This window comes from Ambystoma mexicanum, chromosome 10 (assembly GCF_040938575.1).
Source record: "Ambystoma mexicanum isolate Mex_15411 chromosome 10, UKY_AmexF1_1, whole genome shotgun sequence".
NCBI lineage: Eukaryota > Metazoa > Chordata > Amphibia > Caudata > Ambystomatidae > Ambystoma > Ambystoma mexicanum.
Window position 1 is genome coordinate 8,994,271 of NC_090932.1, and position 19,128 is coordinate 9,013,398.

Sequence of the window (19,128 nt, forward strand, 5' to 3'; positions counted from 1 at the left end):
ATGGCCTCGAGTTGCCTGGCGTGGTAGGCCCAACGTTTGGTCGAGCGGTCCTTTAGTGTTTTAGCCTTGAACCAGCTACACGCTCTGCAGTTCACCTCGGGCTGATCCCTCGGCAAGCAGATGTTACAGGTTGCGTGTTTGTCAACCCAAGGGTACTTGCGGTTGCATTCGGGGCAAATTTAAATGGGGTACCCTCCATACGCACCCTGTGGCAGCGGGCTAGTGTGTGTGTGTGTAGGAAAAATAAGAGTGTAGAGTATGTTTCCACCCCCCACTCTCCCTACTTGCAGGGCTTAGGCCAGAGGCCTTCCAAGGCCCAGGCCGAGGCCAGAGGCCTTCAGAGGCCCAAAGTCCGTTGTGCAGCTCTAATGGTTGTTTGTTCTCGGACCGGCGTCGATCTTCGAACTTTAATGTCTCAACGTGGGAGTGGAAGAACGGGGAAATTATATGATATTTTAGCAAGATATGGCTGAAAGCCATGGAACTCCGCGCAATGCTTCCGACAAGTATGCCAGAAAAAAACAATCTGAGGGTCCTACACGTGTGAGGGATCATGGGTACAGTGGACGTCACACTAGGGATAGTATTACTGGCACGCCCATTTTCGAGTTTCGAAAAACAAACTGTAATACTCTGCAGCTTCCACTAGATGTCGACCTATGCACAGCATGTGATCTAAGCAGATTCCACAAGCCTCAGAAATATTATATATATATAGCCATTTTGACAGCAATGTCATATTGAAGGAATTGGTAGTTGGGAATGTATGATCAGATCAAAAACGTACCTTCGGTCCATCAGTGTTCTAAGGTTGAACTACGGCAGCAAGTTCGGTCTAAAGGTGAGCCATGGTTCGTGGGTGGAAAATGGCAGCCGTGGGATTGATTTTGCTTATCGTGATTATAAAAAGGGACTATCAACGTCTTGCCACACCTGAAGGCGATTTTACAGGCTATTTATGCACCAACAAACAAATAAAGGTTTTGCTGGGGCTTCGGGTGGCCCTGTAGATGAAATTTCGAGCTCTTGTAGCAGCAACAATTGTAGTTAGCGGTAATGAAGTTGATTGCTTTAACAGTGTATTCATCTACTCTAAGGCATTCCCCTAGAACAGGAGGGACGGTGAGTGGTGCAATCGGGATCTTGTTCTGAGGGCGGGGGATACGAGTTTTCAGTTTGTGCGTGGTTTTACCCCCCAAACACAATGAGAGCAGTGCATCAAATTATCAATCCAGCCTGAGGAGATGGGTGTAGCATTGATATATTGAGATAACTGAGGATGTCTATGATCTTATTGTTCGGCAACCAGACCTATGGAAGGATGCTCCCAGTTCTCAATTTTCGTATGCTCAATGAAGGATTTTTCTCACAAGCAGTCTGATCTGCATGAGGATTGCAATAAGAGTATTGTTCTTGAGTGGAGTTCCGAGATAGTAGTCTTGTTTTAAATGGATATCGGAACAGCATGCACATATTATGACACATGCATGTGTTGTCCATTGGGTGTCAAGGGACGGAATGTATTTTCGCCACCTGTTGTATTATCAGTGAGACTTGCGAAGGTGGAACAAGCAATTCGACTCGTGAATAGGTCTATGGTTGAGTGGTATCCGGAAGCATCCCTCACAGTGTGGGGGAGTTATACAGTAATCCTTGAAGTTCAAGGCATTGATTGGAAGTGAAGGTTGATACGTAATACGACCCATGCAAGTGTCAAAAGTGGTGTCAATGGGATGGAATTTAGTTGGGCCTCATGTAAGAGTTTCGGACTGGCTTGCAAAGGTGGAACATAAAGTGAAACTCCAGTTTTGTTAGTGTCTACTGTGGAGTGGTATCCTCACGCACCCCACTCACTGTGTGGGAGGTTCACAGTAATCCATGAGGTTCAAAGCAAGACTGGCAGCAGTTAAAGACCACATATCAAGGCCATCATTTCTCATGGTAATTGATGGGAAGTACTGGCATATCCCCCATACAGAGGTCTCAGGGTAATAACCTGCCGCCAATGGGGTTTCCCCGTCACCTTTCAAGTATGGGAATGGTTTAAGAGTTTCTTCCTTACTGCTGCCGCCAGACTGCTTGAATACTGGTTGGTCATTTGGCAGTCTGTTTTGCACCATGCAATTCATTATCAGTACAGAGTATCAGCATAGCCCTGAAGGGCTGCCCATGACAGACCAGATCGTGGACGATCCGGTTAGGCTATCGAAATGGAGCACAACAATGTAAAAAGATGTTGGCTGAAAGTATGCAGAGGAAGTTCACTGCTGCTGCATTCTGCATTCCGGAGGCATGCTGACGTTTTCTTGGGAAAGGGCTTCTTGTATAATTAATGGGCATTTCAACAGGATGTGGCACCTGCTAGTAGATAGATATCAATATCAGGGTGGCATTGGGTCCGCCATCTAGGCAGCCAAGTGCTCACCCCACATTAAGTGGGAAATTATTTGAATTTAACTGCCCTACATTGGTTGGTGAACCATCCAAGTGGCCAAGCGTTCCTCCCGTGTTAATTGTGAGATCTTGGGAAGGAGCTGCCCTCCAATGGTTTGGGAGAGTATGAGGAGCCAATATTGACAGGTGCCTGTACCCTAGTACTGGGGGGGAGGGTGGTCAGACAGTAGCCCAATTAGCCCTGTGGCGCTGTTGACTGGGACCTACACAATGGATTAAGAAAATGTTCAGACCATGATCAAATTGTTGAACTAGATTAACTATGATTTTGCTACCTGGGTTGTGGGTTGAGGGACCCACTCGCAACTAATAGGCAAGCAGGCATGGACGGTGGTGGTGGCCCCTCGTGTTGCCCATTGGGTGGAAATGTAGCACAGACTTGGCCGTTGGACTGTCCGGCTGGACATTGGATTCTGCAATTAACCCTGGAAGAGCACAGACAGTGAGTAGGTCAAATAGGCAGCTGGTGGGTCGGCAGGGCTGCTAGGGTCAAGGTCATGGAAACCATGCATGGTTCATGTAAAACGCATGTGGGCTCCGTGTCATGATCTCTGAAAAACTTTCGGTAATAAAATGCAGCCTGTTTATCTGCAAAAATGTACTACAATGTTGTATAAAATAGTTTGTTTCATGAAGACATGGGCATAGACAAGTGCACCCCTATATGGGAGGAATGCAGATTTAAAAGTGGGACTTTGCAATTCTGCATAAATGTATGAAACGGAATTGCTACTTCATACCAAAAGGTCCAGCCTCCTGGAAATAAAGGTCTGCATCTGACTCCCAAACGGAACACACTCTGCTACTGCCACACTCCTCTACACCGTAAACTGCTCTTAATGACCACTGATGAACTCGGGAATCCTGAGGTATAGACTGTACCAGGCTGTCTTCTGCTTGCTCGTTCCACTTGTGGCGTTTGATGCTTTCTTCTTTAACAGCTTCTTTCAGTTTATCGAAGATATCATCATGTTCTTTGCCTTTCTGCTCAGTCATGAAGCGAGAAAACTCCTCCTGCAGGGTGTCCCACGCAACCTGGAAAATGATGAAAGGAAACATGGCTGTAAATATGCACTGTCAGTATCCTTTCTGCCATTATTACATACAATCACTAGATTTACAAAATAGGATTGTAACTCAGTTTATTAAATTTCCGAGTCAGTTAAAATTTCTTAGCCAGTTAAAATTACTTTTCCTAGTCAATAAACATTCTTAAATTGATCACCTAATTCCATAAATCACAAGCAATCACTTACGTCTTGTCCACCAGGTATGCAGGCCGCCACCCTTGTTTACACATCAGTTTATTTCATTGAGTTAGGACCATTGATTAAGCAACTAGACAATATTAAGACTTATTTCACTCTCACCCTTTATGATCTCACTGTCTTTCAGGATATTCAAGCCACGGATAGCACTACTTTTGTGAAGAAAATTCCGATCGGTTAATTTAGTACAGTGTCTAAAAATTATGTCAGAGGTACACATTTGATTTTCACCCAAGAGAATTAGCTGCCATTCATTCATGTATAGACAAGTGGCTGCAAATTGCCTCATGTAATAACTTCTTTCAGCTATCAAAACGGGACAACGCGTTATAAGACGGCTTATCAATTCCACTGAGGATTCGCCTTTGCAAAAACGACAATAATTATTTGTAATGTTCATATTTTTTCTCAAACAGATTTTCTTGATATGGCATTTGTAAAGCATCTTTTGTAGGCTATAAATTCAATCTGAGACGTAGCAATTGATTTCAATGACACCGACTCAGAAACCTCACCAAATATTTAATTGTGCAATTTACCGCACAAGATTCAAACATGAATTTCAAGGAGGAAGTATATTTTCTCCTTGTATTTTGAGTCTCTGTCAATTAACTTTCCTTTCACAGTACAAGGATTGTTTCAGTGCTTTGATTGACACATCCAAGTGGTTTAGTTGATCTAAACATTTCTTGTACCATTTATTTAATAATCCTGGATATACTCTGGTCGATTGTAAGGATATTAAGTGATACGGTTTAGCTGAAGATGTCATTAGCGCTTTCTGCAATAGTGAGAGCGTTTTCCTTAAAACTACTGATTGCAGTGATTGTAGCCTTAGTTCATATCGAATTGCTGGGATAGGGACACATCCTGAGAGATGTAATACTTTTCTCCCAAATTGTCCCTCCAGGACATTCCACATTGACGAGTTTAGATGTAGGCCTGTTTCACTTCCAAATGTTATAGTTGCGGTTAACTTCTGAATATAGAACAGGATTAGCTGTTTCATGGTGAATTTTCCATATTTGGCATGTAGTATCAAGCCCTGCAAGGCCAGCATTTTCATTTTTGGTTTCATATCCTGAATCCAATGCCATTCTCTGATCGATTTATTGAAAAAAATACCCAAATAACAAATAGACTCAGTGATTTTGAGTAGATACTTGCCAGATTTCCATCGAAACGCTCGCCCTTTCTTCCCTGGGTTGCTACAAAACAACATAATTTTAGACATTTTTGCATTTATTGTAAGATCATTTGTATTGAAATAGTCTTGAAGATGGTTCATCTGTCATCATAAGCCGACATGGGTCACATCCAATAGTACCAAGTCGTCAGCATATATTACCCACGATATATTTATTTAATAATCCTGGATATACTCTGGTCGATTGTAAGGATATTAAGTGATACGGTTTAGATTATTATTATTATTATTATTATTATTATTATAATTGCTTGCAGCACATCTTCCGGACAGTTCCATGTCCTAACTTTAATCCACATTTTCACTCTGTTAATGCTATCAAAGGCTTGATGAAGATTGAATAAGGCTAGAAACAAGGTGTTTGTTTTTAGTGTGTCAAGCTTTAATACGTCTCACAGAAAGTGGTTTAGGTCAGTCTCTACTCCTTTTGTGAATCCTGTCTGTCTTGTGTCAGTGATCTCTTTTCCTCTGCTCATTTCGATAGTTGCTTTTGTAGAAAGGACGCAAATGCAAATGACTTGCCAATTACGTCTAGAAAAGCAATCGGTAGATAGTTCGGCATGGATCTGTCAACTTTTTAAAGATCTGTCATCTTTTTCAAAGATGTGAACAATTATCGCTGATTTCCAGGAGGATGGTATTTCCTTTGAGATTTGATAGAATAATACTTCAATGAATGTTGCCTAAATGTATGTTGTTTTAATAATGTTAGTTAGACCAGCAGGGCCAGCTGTTCCTGAGCTCTTCCATTTTTTTATTGCTTCCACAATTGAGTCTTTTATGTAGAAATTCCATGGTACCATAATCTCTTCCCACACTTTGGACTTGGACACTGTTGGTTTGGCAAAGACCTGTATGAAATGTGCTATCCATCGTTTTGCATTTACACTATTACTCATAGTGGCTTGTTGCGTTAGTGTCCCTTCATTAATGATGGACTACATTTCATCGGAATGACTGACAGATGGCTTTTAAAAAATGTTCCCCTTGTTCTTGATCTCTTAGTGTCTTAAAAGAGATTAGCCAATTACAATATGTTTGCTTTCTTTTCTTTATGGTTTGGGTCCTGTTGACGGAGACTGCTTTCTTTAACCTAATTTCCTTTGGCAGAATTTTCTTCTGTAATACTAATTCCTGACTATAAAGATGTTTTGGTTTTAAATGTGGATGTTTAAAGCCAGTATTAGTTGTTTTATAAATTGCCAGGAGAGGAATATAGTTTAATTCCGGTTTTCTTTGGCTATTCAGTTTACAAAAGTTTAGTTAAATAGGAATTAGTTGAAGACTATTTTTTCTTTGATTTATTTGAAGGTTGCCCCTAGATGACTTTAGTGGATCAGACTTCTTTATTTCCCATCTTAAATGTAGTGCATCATGGTCACTGGTGGCCACTGGAATGGCCCAGAGTTCTGTTATAGTCTGACAGTTCTTCGCGGTCCATGTATAGTCTATGGTAGCTTGACTATTATTTTGGTGCCAGGTGGTATTCGCTGGTATGTATCCGCTAGTCTGTCCATTTAACATGACACAGTTTCTCATATTGAGTTTGTGCACCCACCGACCTCATCTGGATTTACCATGTGCTCAATTGGTTTCCCTTCAGCAACAAAACATTTTATGTTTAAGTTTCCGCAAATGATAATGTGTGGATTATTGAATTCCACTAGACTCTGGTCAATTATCGAAGTCACTGACTCAATCAGGTTCGCCACTGTAATAATTGCTGGATTCCAGTATATGTTAATGATCATCAAACTCTGGATGATCTTTGTCATGATTTGCTTTTTGCAAATAGCTCCCTTGAACAAATAAGTTTGGATTTTTACACTTGAGCAGTGATGAGCCTATTTAATTTCTTATCATTGTGATCATTGTGATCAATCTTAAGTAAGGTCTGCCTTTTTGGTTTTTCCCAGCTGTGTTGAGTAGGATTGTGTATCCATCACTCACCGGTGTCTCCCGTAGCCAAGTTTCCTGTAGGCAGATGATTTTATGTGCCACTTTATTTAGGCCTATCTCGTTGAACAGATGAGAAAATCCTCGAGTGTTCCATGACATTAGAGATCCTTTACTTGTTCCACTAGTGGTTTTTGGCTAGTACTGATTTGAGCCCCTAGAACTTTTGAGACTTTTGTCCATTGGCTAAATGCAATCTGCATGGATTTGTGATATCTAGTTCTTCTAGGAGGCGGGAGGGTCATTGGATGTCAGAAATCCTCAGTCAGACCCATTTATAGTCCTCACAAGTTAAGCTTGTTCATGTGTATCATTTAATGATGCAATTCCATTGCCTGCCATTATCCATCTTCTTAGTCATACTGTACTCGCACTTTCATCCCCTCACCCGCCCTGTCCACCTCATTTCTTCCTCCGCAGATGTGGGCAAGCTACTGGAAGATGCTTGGACATCATTCAGATCACAGAGCAAAGACAGCAAGTGCACTGCTGATGCTGTGCATCAAGGTGCAATGCCAGGGCAAGGTACTTACAGCAACAGAAAACAGAAGGTTCTGACTCTGCAAATGCAAAGCAATGTAAAGTGGTCTTGATTAGCGCCCTTCAACCATTCTGGTGGTCCTGCTATGCATCATGGGCAGTATGAAGCGCACATCTCCAACATCAGAAGGAGTCAACTGCATCAGCAATGCAAAGTCATCAGGAAATTGGTGCCCACCAGAACGACCTCCGAGCCAAAGCACAACAAAGAGGGAGCACACATACTGCTATTTCAGCGAAGGTGATGTATTATTTCTCACACACAAGCAAACATTACTGCCGCTGGAGGAGACTTTGGACAGCAGCCACTGTATCAATAAAAGACTGGATGGATGATTACCGGAAACAATGCAGGTAAGCGGACCTGTCCCCCTTCCAAACATCCAGCTGCTCTGAAAGCGTAGCAACAATGGCAATTACTCAGGTGACGGAGTAGATATATATTGCATGCTACTTCATGCTGAGATTTTGACACTTTTACCATTGTTTGTTCTTTAGTTCGATCCATTTCTTTTCCCTTTCCCCCTCCTTTCTTCTTATTCTTTTTACCTTTCTTCACATTCATTGTTTTAATCGCCATCTTGCTGCTCCCCTCCCATCATTTTCTACTCTTCATTATTTTTTAAACATCTTTTCTTTCCGTCCTTTTTATTTTTCTATTTATATTTATATTCAGTTCCTCGAAAATGTCCTTTGTCTTTCTTTACACAAATATTTCATATTAGTTATAAGCACCCGGAACGTGTGCATTAGCCAGTCAGGGGGCTCAAATACTTGTATTGGCCTGCATTCTGTGTCAGCTATACTGCATGAGAGAAAGAAAAGTGAGAAAGATACGCTAGAAAATAGATCGATTAAAATGAAGGAAAAAACAAAGATTGATAGAAAGCAAAGAGATAGAGAGCAAGAATGAAAAGAGAAGAATGAAGAGTCTAATATAAACAGATGAAGAAAAACAATTGATAGGAGAGAGACATGCGTGGACGACAGAACATTCTGAAAGCACAGCCTTGTCTGCGTACTGTGAGAGCTCCATGCCAAATGGGATGGGTGTCCGCCCCCCTCCACAAAGATGGATTGCATAGATCTGAAGAAGTCAGCCCTCTGTCCTATGGCAAGCTTTGACCTTGGCTCTGAGGGATACATCGACAGCCCAGATTTGTCGGTGGAAACCCAGAGGCCGAGTGTTAAAGATGGGAAGGATTTGATGAGTGGCATTGATTCAGCTCTAACACTGGAAGGCCTCACGCTGCCACCGAGCAATGGGCAAGGAGAGAACCGACCTTCAAAAAATGCATTCCAAGTGCCAGACCAGCAATCAAACACACCTTGCACTCCATGTCTTATTCCCAAGGTTGTGTGTCCCTGAAAGAACCGCTCAGCCTAAACTGAAGAGGTTAGAACACGTTACTCACTGTAGTGACCACATTACTCCTAGTCCATAGTCCCCAGTCCCACATACCTCGTGTGCGTCGAGAGACAAGGACAGAGTCTTACACACCTCAAAGTTTGAAATTCCCCTTTAAATCCTGCTTTGGGTGAGTGTAGATGCCTTCGGTGGGCATCATCATGGACCACTATCCCCGCCCTCTGGCGCCGCACCTCAGTCCCTACCTAATTCCACAACGGGGACGATGGTCTAATGACATTAATCGAGAAAGAGGCATGGCCACCAGGGACCGGGCATGTGGTAAAGTTCTTCAAAATCTGGATAGATTTGATTGGGAAAAAAGAATCTGCTTGTGGTACAGGCCAAAGTGCTGGACGAAGCATCAGCAAGGACCTGAAAGTATAGTTTTGCAAATCTGACTGTATTTTAGTTTTTCCAAAGTGTCAAAATTTAAGTACAATAATTAGTGATATGGCAGTCTAGCCCTCAGCAAGGAGAAAGGTCTACTTCGGTTTGCTTACTGGGGAATGCGACATCGCCAAAGCTCATGCCCCACGGATTTGAGACTGGCCATGGCTGTAAACCAGGAGCACTGGCCATTTGTTACATTATGAGGATATAGTGGACACTGAACTAGGATGCTGGGTAGGTGCAGTGGATAACAGGGGTGGTTTGGTGGGGCAGAGGTCATGGTCGAGCCTCATGCCCGAGCCAATTCAACCATGACTTGCATCCGCAGCATGCGCTGCTGATAACGACATCCGTATGCGTTGCAGAAAATATGTTAAAGGAGATTAGAAGCCACAGTTTTCGCCAACATTCAAACAACGGATGATAGAATATGTCATTTAAATGCATACTTTGCTGATGTGCACTTTGAATATGCAGTGTGGCCTTTGCTCATTTTCATCTTACTATGGAGACGCACATGTGGAGAGCACAGAGGCGCGCCTGCAACATTGCAGAAATGAAGAGGATTGCTCTACTAGATCTACACAGAAGACAGTAAACCTTACAAAACCCAGGTCATTCAGGCATGCAGGAATTCTGGTGATTTTATCTATTTTGATTGCACTTTCCACATGTGGCGCTGGGAGCAGCAGTCCTCCCAGCCTGGTGGGCAATCGCCCCTTTGCTCCCCTTGCCAGTGCCCCCGTGTCGCCTATATATTAACCCACATTGCTTTTCATCCATCTATATTCATTCATCTGTATTTCGCTCAGTGTAACCATCTCTATATCTTAAATATGATTTCTGAAATGAGACATTGATTGATTGATATTTTATTTCTATCGCGCTCGTACACAACTTTTACAGAACGCGACAAGGGAGGGGAACAGGGGAGAACAAAACAGCGATCTTACTAGGCCCAGTGACATTGAGAACGCGCAAGTGCATGGGAGAGGGGGGAGGGGAAAAGTGCATGGAAGGGGGAGAAGTGGAAAGTGTGAAGCAGAGGAGAAACAGATAAATAATAAATAAATAATAAAGGCAACAAACAGTGGTAATGCAGCCAGCAATTTGCAAGTGCTAGGTTTAAGGCAGCAGACAGGGTCGGTCTGATAAGTGCAGGAAGAAAAAAGGGGGGGCTCTATTGGTACAGATACAGACCCCAGTGCAAGGGGTGGTCCGGAGGCAGTGCGGGAGGGTGGCAAGGTGAGCAGGTACCTGGGCCCGAAGGACAGAGGGTAGCCAGGTGCACGGTGCCAAGAGAGAACAGATCAGCAGGAGAGAGGGGGAGCGAAGGCAGAAGAAAAGAGGAAGGTCTTGAGGTGCTTCCGGAACCGGAGATGGTTCTCCTCAAGTTTTAGAGTGGCAGGGAGGCTGTTCCAGAGGGAGGCCCCAGCCGAAGACAGATCTACCCCAGCTCATGAAGGTGGGTAGTGAATAGCTACTAACCTAACAGCATTACATACTTATCAGGTGTTGGAAAGTCGGTGCATTGAGTAATGTTGCAATAGGTTGCAGAGTCCCAACAGTGAAATTATTTAACCAATGGACATTTCTGAAGTTGTCATATTGGGGTCAAGGTGGAAAAACCAGTTTTCATGGTGTGTATTCAAATTCTTTTTTTGGAGAAGCGAGGAGATGTTTTGGTTGTGTGCAGGCGCGATACAATTCAGTTTTGTTGTGATGTTGTTGTTTGACTTTACATAGAAGAAAGACTGGCACTTGTTTGTAAAAACTCTTTCGACAGTAATGCAAGCACCACCTAGCCCGATCTGAACCCTATGGGCAGACGGATCTGCACCCCAACCACACTTCTGCAGGATGGCCTCCCTGCTGTGCATCCATATCAAACAATGCATACATGCCCAGGGCAGCAATGCTTGTTTGTGAACTCTAGCAAACATCAGTGTGTGGTGTACGTGTTGAATTGAATTGATTATTTGTATAGCGCCTATACACAATGTGTTTCAAAGCGCTTCAAGGAGGGAGGGAACAGGGGAGAATACAGTTACATTCTTACACATCTTTGAAACAATTCAGAATGTGAAAAATAACTATCTTAATCAGCCTGGCAACATTTCAGATAGTGCAAGTGCAAGGAACAATAAAGGAGGCGTGGAGTGGGGAAATGAGACAAAACAAGCGGTTACATTACTATGCCTGACAACAATTGATGTAGTGCTGGAATATTAACAAGAGGAAGGGGGGCATAGGGGGTATGGAGTGATGGAGAAGGAGAGAAACAACACAGCGATTAACATACTAGATGACGATTCAGAAAAGTGCTGGAGGGGGAAGTGGGAGGAGAAGACAAGGAGGGAAGGGGGGAGAGACAAACGAGCTGCTATCACAAAGGTCACGAGACAAATTATAGAGTAAGTGCTAATGAACAGTAATAGGGAGGGGAGTAAAAGAGGAGGGGAGGGGAAAGGGTTGGGAGGAGGAGAGGGCAGGTGGACGAGAAAGACAGGCGGCTACAATTACTATGCCTGACAGCAGTTGAGGTAGTGCCGGAATTTAACAAGAGTAGCGGAGGGGAGGAGGGATAAGGGGTGAGGGAGGAGGGAGGAGGAGAAGGGCAAAACAAGTGACCAACATTCTAGGCCAGACAACCTTTCAGAGTAGCACTGGAGGGGAGTAGTAAAAGAACAAAAGAGGGGGGACACAGACAGGTAACTATCATAGAGGTCAGGAGGCAAGTATGAATAGCAAAAGTGCTAGAGAACGGTGTGGGGGACAAAAGGGGGGTAACAATACACCATGAAGGGAGACCCGAGGGGGTGGGGGCACACAACGATCACGGGGGGTAGGGAGGGGGTGGGGGGAAAGCACAACCATCACAGGGGCAGGAAGAGGGTGAGGGCAACACAAAACTCACGGGGGCAAAAGGGGGTGGGGGAGCACACAACCCTCACGGGGGGCAAGAGGGGTGGGACACACATACTAATGGGGGCAAGAGGAGGAGTGGGGGACATATACTAATGGGGTGCTAGAGGAGGGGTGGGGACACATACTAATGGGGTGCTAGAGGAGGGGTGGGGACATGCTCATGGGGCAAGAGGAGGGGTGGGGACATGCTCATGGGAGGCAAGAGGAGGGGTGGGGGACATGCTCATGGGAGGCAAGAGGAGGGGTGGGGGACATGCTCATGGGAGGCAAGAGGAGGGGTGGGGACATGCTCACGGGGGCAAGAGGAGGGGTGGGGACATGCTCACGGGGGCAAGAGGAGGGGTGGGGACATGCTCACGGGGGCAAGAGGAGGGGTGGGGACATGCTCACGGGGGCAAGAGGAGGGGTGGGGACATGCTCACGGGGGCAAGAGGAGGGGTGGGGGGACATGCTCAGGGCAAGAGGAGGGGTGGGGGACATGCTCGGGGCAAGAGGAGGGGTGGGGGACATGCTCGGGGCAAGAGGAGGGGTGGGGGACATGCTCGGGGCAAGAGGAGGGGTGGGGGACATGCTCGGGGGGCAAGAGAAGGGGTGGGGGACATGCTCGGGGGGCAAGAGGAGGGGTGGGGGACATGCTCGGGGGCAAGAGGAGGGGTGGGGACATGCTCGGGGGCAAGAGGAGGGAGTGGGGGACATGCTGGGGGGGCAAGAGGAGGGGGTGGGGGACATGCTGGGGGGGCAAGAGGAGGGGGTGGGGGACATGCTCACGGGGCAAGAGGAGGGGGTGGGGACACATGCTCACGGGGCAAGAGGAGGGGTGGGGACACATGCTCACAGGGCAAGAGGAGGGGTGGGGACACATGCTCACGGGGGGCAAGAGGAGGGGTGGGGACACATGCTCACAGGGGGCAAGAGGAGGGGTGGGGACACATGCTCACGGGGGGCAAGAGGAGGGGGTGGGGGAAACATGCTCACGGGGGGCAAGAGGAGGGGGTGGAGGACACATGCTCATGGGGGGGATAGGGGGTAGCAGCACCCAGGGTCAGACTGGGGCAGAACATTGTGTCAGCTAAAATTAAAAAGTGGCAACAATCTGCAAATGACAATTAATTGCTGTTGTAACAGACTGTTTGAATGGTACAACATTTATTCATCCCTTGTTTTTGTTTTGCAGCACTTTTTGCTGAACATTTTTTGCTGAAAAAAACATCAAATTATATGGGGGTGCGGCAGAGGGCATATAAGGGGTAGGGTGGTGTGATGTATAGGGATAAATATTAGGGAAGGTGGGATGGGGACACCCCCCCCTTCCCCCAAATAAAGAATACAAAAATTTATGATTTCGTTTAGTCAGACCTCTTTCTGCAAAAAGTGCAGCGGAAAAAAAAGGCAAAGAATGAACATAGAACCGTTTCAATACACGTGTTTCAGCCTTGTTGGGCATCATCAGTGAGGTGGAGCTGTGCCTCTCCGAGCACACTCACTGTTGATGCCCAACAAGGCTGAAACACGTGTATGGGGTTGCTGTTGTACTCTTGTTCAGAAGAGAATTGCCATAGCATTTTGGTGCTGGACTGCCTATGTGGGTGGGACAAAAACCGATATGCAAATGGAAATTTCCCATCTGTGAAAGGTACAGTGAGCTAAAGTGTGGCTGCGTCCTCTAGAGTCGGTACCATCCCATAGAAAAGGCCATTTCTGCCATGTTCGTTCCCAAAGAGGGGCGCCATGACAAGATTTTTGATAATGTAAGTATCATTTTACATAATATTTAGGTGACTGAGGATGGCATGTGTGCTGTATGCTTGATTAACGATATGACGGATGAATGTTGAATTTGAAGCAAAGAATAGACAACATAAGTGTTCATTTTAATATAAATTGATAGTTAACATATTCCTCTACTGTGTATATTCCATTATAAACTGGGTACTGAAATATATTTTTGCATTCTCAAATTTACATAGCAACGTTCTACCAATGTGCGCTTGCCATGGGTTCAATCTTCCAGTTGATGGCTTCTTCAATTGGATCTGGACAAGAATTGTCAACAATGCCTCAGTGATCACCATTATCTGGGACGACAGGCAGAGACAAACCTGTACGTTTGGGTTAGCAGTAATAAGGAGCAACATGTTTGCCTTTAGGGTCTGAAAATGTGCAGAGGTGAATGTATTGCATTTGAAAGTGAAACTACTACTTTCTTCTCACTAACGAAACAGAATGTGCATCGATCAAACATTGGTGATAGAACATAGGAGCATTCAATTTAACTACGCACAACTTTCACTAAAGAAAGGAAACACTGGGATTAATCAATGGATGAACACAATCGACATATCACCAACGCTGACAGTTCTAGAAAAAATGCAAAGCATGCAATGTTTGATAGCTATAAGATCTTTTGGTAAATTATCAATGTTTTCGTGGACATAATCTTCACTTTTCAGTGTTACGTGAAAAATAAAAGCACTTGTTATGGTCCCGACTAATACAGTTTTCTTCAAAATATGTTTTTTCCTCCTTTTTGTGAGAAGAAAACAATTTTGCATTGTGTGTGGATGTGTGTGTGTTTATCTCCCAGGTTCTGTGTCAGGTAACTTCATGACGTGGGTGATGACAAGGTACGTTTGGCTAAGCTGCCCAGTCATGAAAATTGGTGGAGCATATTGTTTTGACTAGTGATGTCAGCTTTAGGGTTGGGGGATTGATCTGAATTACTGCTGCAAGGGCACTTGAATTTAGGGGGATGGATCAACGGATAAGATTAGCACAAGATGGCGGTACGCAACCTGTCATTCTCACATGTCTAAATGTGAGAAAAAGTAAGGCAAGACTCATTGTATATATATTCAGTAAAAAAACTTTGTTAAAAGGGACATTATGGTTAAGTTGCGCTACTAAAAACCTATGAAATTCAGTTTAAAAACTTAGTTAAAGGGACGTTATGGTTCCAAGTAAAACCAAAAAAAAACTGAAATTCGACAGTTATGGTAAGCTAAGCAAACATAAACCGCGCCACCACAGTGCACTGCTAAGACTAACACCCAGGACATCAAAGATGACATCACAAATTACCTTATTCCATGACCTGGACAATGTGGCCACTGCCCATGGCCACAGGCTACACCTCAGTCACCAAGGTATATCACTATTTTTTGTACCTACATTAGGACACTGGTAAAAAAATAAAACATGGGCACATTTGCAAAACCATGCTTTCAGGTCCTTCTCAATGCTCCTTACACAAGTTTGCTGGAAATCCACCCATGTTTTATTTTTTCAAAAGTGTCAAATATATACACAAACAATCGTCATATAACCTATCCCCGCACTTGACAAAATCCATTCAGACATTACGCAAACATTTATATCTAGATCTATAATCTTTTTGCAAACCTTTGTGTAGATTGGTCAAGTGGCACCACATTTATAAGCCTTTACAATATTTTAATTCTGCCCCCTCTTGACAGAATCCCACCAAACCTTGATAAGAGCGGGTGATGTAGTTGCGCGAGTGGGCGGTTTTCGTTTGCTTGTGTCACAAACTCTTCTGTGGTCTTCACTGATACGTGTTCCCTCCAACGCGTGTGCACAGACTTCTCTGCTGCGTGAAATCTCCCATGTGCGTGCGCTTTGCTACATGAACTCTTCCACGTGTGAGCGTGGTCTACACCGCTATGTGCTTCCTTCAACACGTGGCCGCGGTCTTCGCAGCTACGTGTTTTCCACAACGCGTGTGCGTGGTCTTCGCAGCTATGTGCTATCTACAGCACATGGGCGCAATCTTCACAGCTATGTGTTTTCCACAGCGCGTGTGCGCATTTTTCACTGCTACGTGTTTTCCGTTAATGCCTGTGCACGGTCATCATTTCTGTGCGTTTTTCTTCAACGCATGTGCGTGTTTGGATGAGGCGTGGGTGAGCTCAGATTCATCTATTAAGAGCACGCGTGCGAGTTTGAAATACACTGCTACGTGCTTCCTTCAACGCATGTGCGCGGTCTTCGCAGCTATGTGTTTTCTACAGCGCGTGTGCGGATGAGGCGCGTGGGAGCTCGGATTCGTCCGTTAAGACAGCGCGTGCGAGTTTGAAAAAGATACACCGCTACGTGCTTCCTTCAACACGTGTATGCAGTCTGCTCAGCTATGTGCTAGCTACAGCGCGTGTGCGGTCTTCGCAGCTATGTGTTTTCTACAATGCGTGTGCGTGGTCTTCACAGCTACGTGTTATCTACAGCGCGTGTGCGTGGTCTTTACTGCTACATGTTTTCCGTTAATGCCTGTGCACAGTCATCATTTCTGCGTGTTTTCTTCAACGCGTGTTCGGATGAGGCGCGTGTGAGGTCAGATTCATCTGCTAAGAGCGCGCATGCAAGTTTGAAAAAGAAACTGTCTGCGCGTTTTGACTGGCGCAGTATATGTCAAGAGCGGGTGAAGTAGTTGCTGCGTGCGCTTTACCACATGAACTCTTCTAGGCGTGAGCGTGGTCTACACCGCTACGTGCTTCCTTCGTGTTAAAATTTTTTTTAGTTAACACTTTTTTTGCTTCTTGCAGCCATATTCCATCCCATCCTCATCACCCCACCCCTCACCTCCCCAAAGATTTTTTTTAATATGTTTTACCGCGATGTCCGCAGACACCAGACGCGAATCCAAGATGACGGGCGTTTCCAAAAATCTGACGCCCTTCACCCCAGCCAATCAGAGAGCACGTTGCGTGTCCGCAGACATGACGCAAGCCGGTTGGCCAATCCGTGTCCTGTCCGCGGAGTGAACAGGGAAGTGTGTCTGCGGAACGGACATAGATATCACACATTTTTTTGCCTTACATTTTTAACAAAAGCACGCTTTTGGGACCAAGCCGTCGCTCCTGCCGCAAATTTGGTGAAAATCTGTCCAGCGGTTTGGGCTGAAGGCGTGAGCAAAGTTTTTTCCACATTAGGTCTATGGGATAAATAGAGGTTTTGGGACCCCTCCCCCAATAATTTTGCCCCCCCCCCCGGACCAAACCTCACCAAAATGTGCAAATATTCAGAGTGGGCCATATACCTTTTTCTTTGCAAAGTTTTGTGAGGATTCGTCCAGGGGGAGCGAAGTTATAAGCCGCCCAAAAAGTGCTCTTCCTATGGGATTAACTTCTTAACCATAACTACACAGCCACTACCGTGTGCTGTGTAATGTGTAATTATTATTATTATTTTTTTTTTTAAGTTCGATCAAATGTATGCTCAAAAATGCATGCCTGATTGATTGGACCAATACAATTTCTGAGCAAACTTCCCCTTTAATAACTTATATACAGTGATGTAACATGAAACATTTTCACTGAAAAACCTATCAAATTCAATGAAAAAACTTGGTTAAAGGTACGTTATGGTTAAAAGTAAAATTGAAAAAACAAGAAATGTGCCAGTTATGGTAAGCTACCCAACCATAACTCGCGCCACCACCATGCACTGCCAACACGAACACCCAAGACCAAAATGACATCACAAATGACATTGAGGACATCACTGATATCACATATGATATTACTACTGTGTAACAATGCAAATGGAAGGTCTGTATAAGGGATAGCGCTTAGAGTGTCATTAACAACATATCAAAGGTGATCAGTAGCCTTGTAATACACTACTCCATGCCACATAAAAAGATATTCTTGAAAAATGAACTTAGTACTCATGTTTCTTTATGAGGACAGCAATGAAATAATACATAAAGATAAACAATGAATGCAGTATGGATCATAGACCTAAAGTATTTTTAAGATGGTATGTTAAAGTCGAAGCATATCACATTCTTGAGAAATGTATTAGCTGCATGGGACCTGCTTCTTGGTCTATGTAGGTGCATTATGACCTAAGGGCAAACCCATCTATAGCACAAGGTCCAACACTACATGCACAGTACCCTTCATGGTATGTGTCAGAATATAGCACACGGTCAAGCTTTACCTACACAGTGCCTTTACAGTATGTGTCAGAATATAGCACAAGGTCACGCTCTACCTGCACAGCGCCTTTATAGTAGGTGACAGAATATAGCACAAGGTCACGCTCAACCTGCACAGTGCCTTTATAGTAGGTGTCAGAATATAGCACACGGTCGAGCTCTACAAGCACAGGCACATTGCCTTTATAGTATGGCAGAATATAGCACAAGGTCAAGCAGTACCTTTATATAATGTGTATCATGGTTTCAAAGTAGTACAACCACATATGCTCAGCTTAAAATTAATTAATACTGTCACTGAAGAAAAACAACCACCCCACATATGTGAGGTCAGTGATGTCATGGAGAATGGCATATGTGACGTCATCTTCAATGTCCTGGGTGTTAGTGTTGGCAGTGGTGCGAGTTATGGTTGCATAGCTTAGCAAACTAGCAAATTTCCTGGGGTTTTCGATTTTACTTGTAACCATAACTATCCGGTCCCAGCTCTGCATTCCAGCAGGAATGTAGATTTCCCACCAGACACCGTAAGCATGCCCGCCAAAAAATCCTGAGAAACAATTCCTCTTTTCAAACCAAACTGGTAACTGATTTGTAGAAAATTCCTTCAAAGAATGTTGAAGAAAATAGAAGGCAAAGCACAAAGAGTTGGGAAAAAGAAGAGGGATGCAGAGGAACACTATTATGGGAGTGATCTCCTAATTAGTGTAGAGGACCTACACCTGAAGGGGACAGAGGCTTAAAAAGGCCCCTCAGGTGTAGGCTTCGGAAACAGCAGGAGGAGGGAAAAGAGGAACAGAGCAGTGGAGAAAGAAGCAGCAGCAAGGGCTGTGGTTGCAGCCGAGAGGGAAGCCTGAGGCCAGAGAAGACGCCGGCACCACTGAAACAGCAGAAGCTGTGGCAGGTCCAGAGACAGACCTTGCCTTTGAATCTCCCCGGTGCAGGGGTCACGCAGTGGGAAGAGACGCTTGCTGACACTATTTCGTTGTGCAGAGTTCGTGCAGCGGGAAGCAATCGAAGA

The 19,128-nt window shown here is 44.6% G+C and overlaps 1 protein-coding gene across 5 annotated transcripts in view; it reads right to left on the minus strand.

Moving 5' to 3' along the window:
• OPA1 (OPA1 mitochondrial dynamin like GTPase) overlaps window positions 1-19,128 on the minus strand; it is a 1,475,337-nt gene that overhangs the window by 684,210 nt on the left and 771,999 nt on the right. For all 5 annotated transcript variants that reach the window (XM_069617417.1, XM_069617415.1, XM_069617414.1 and 2 more), the window contains one exon: window positions 3,337-3,489. In XM_069617417.1, the coding sequence (XP_069473518.1) occupies window positions 3,337-3,489 (153 nt within the window). The remainder of the gene's footprint in view (window positions 1-3,336; window positions 3,490-19,128) is intronic.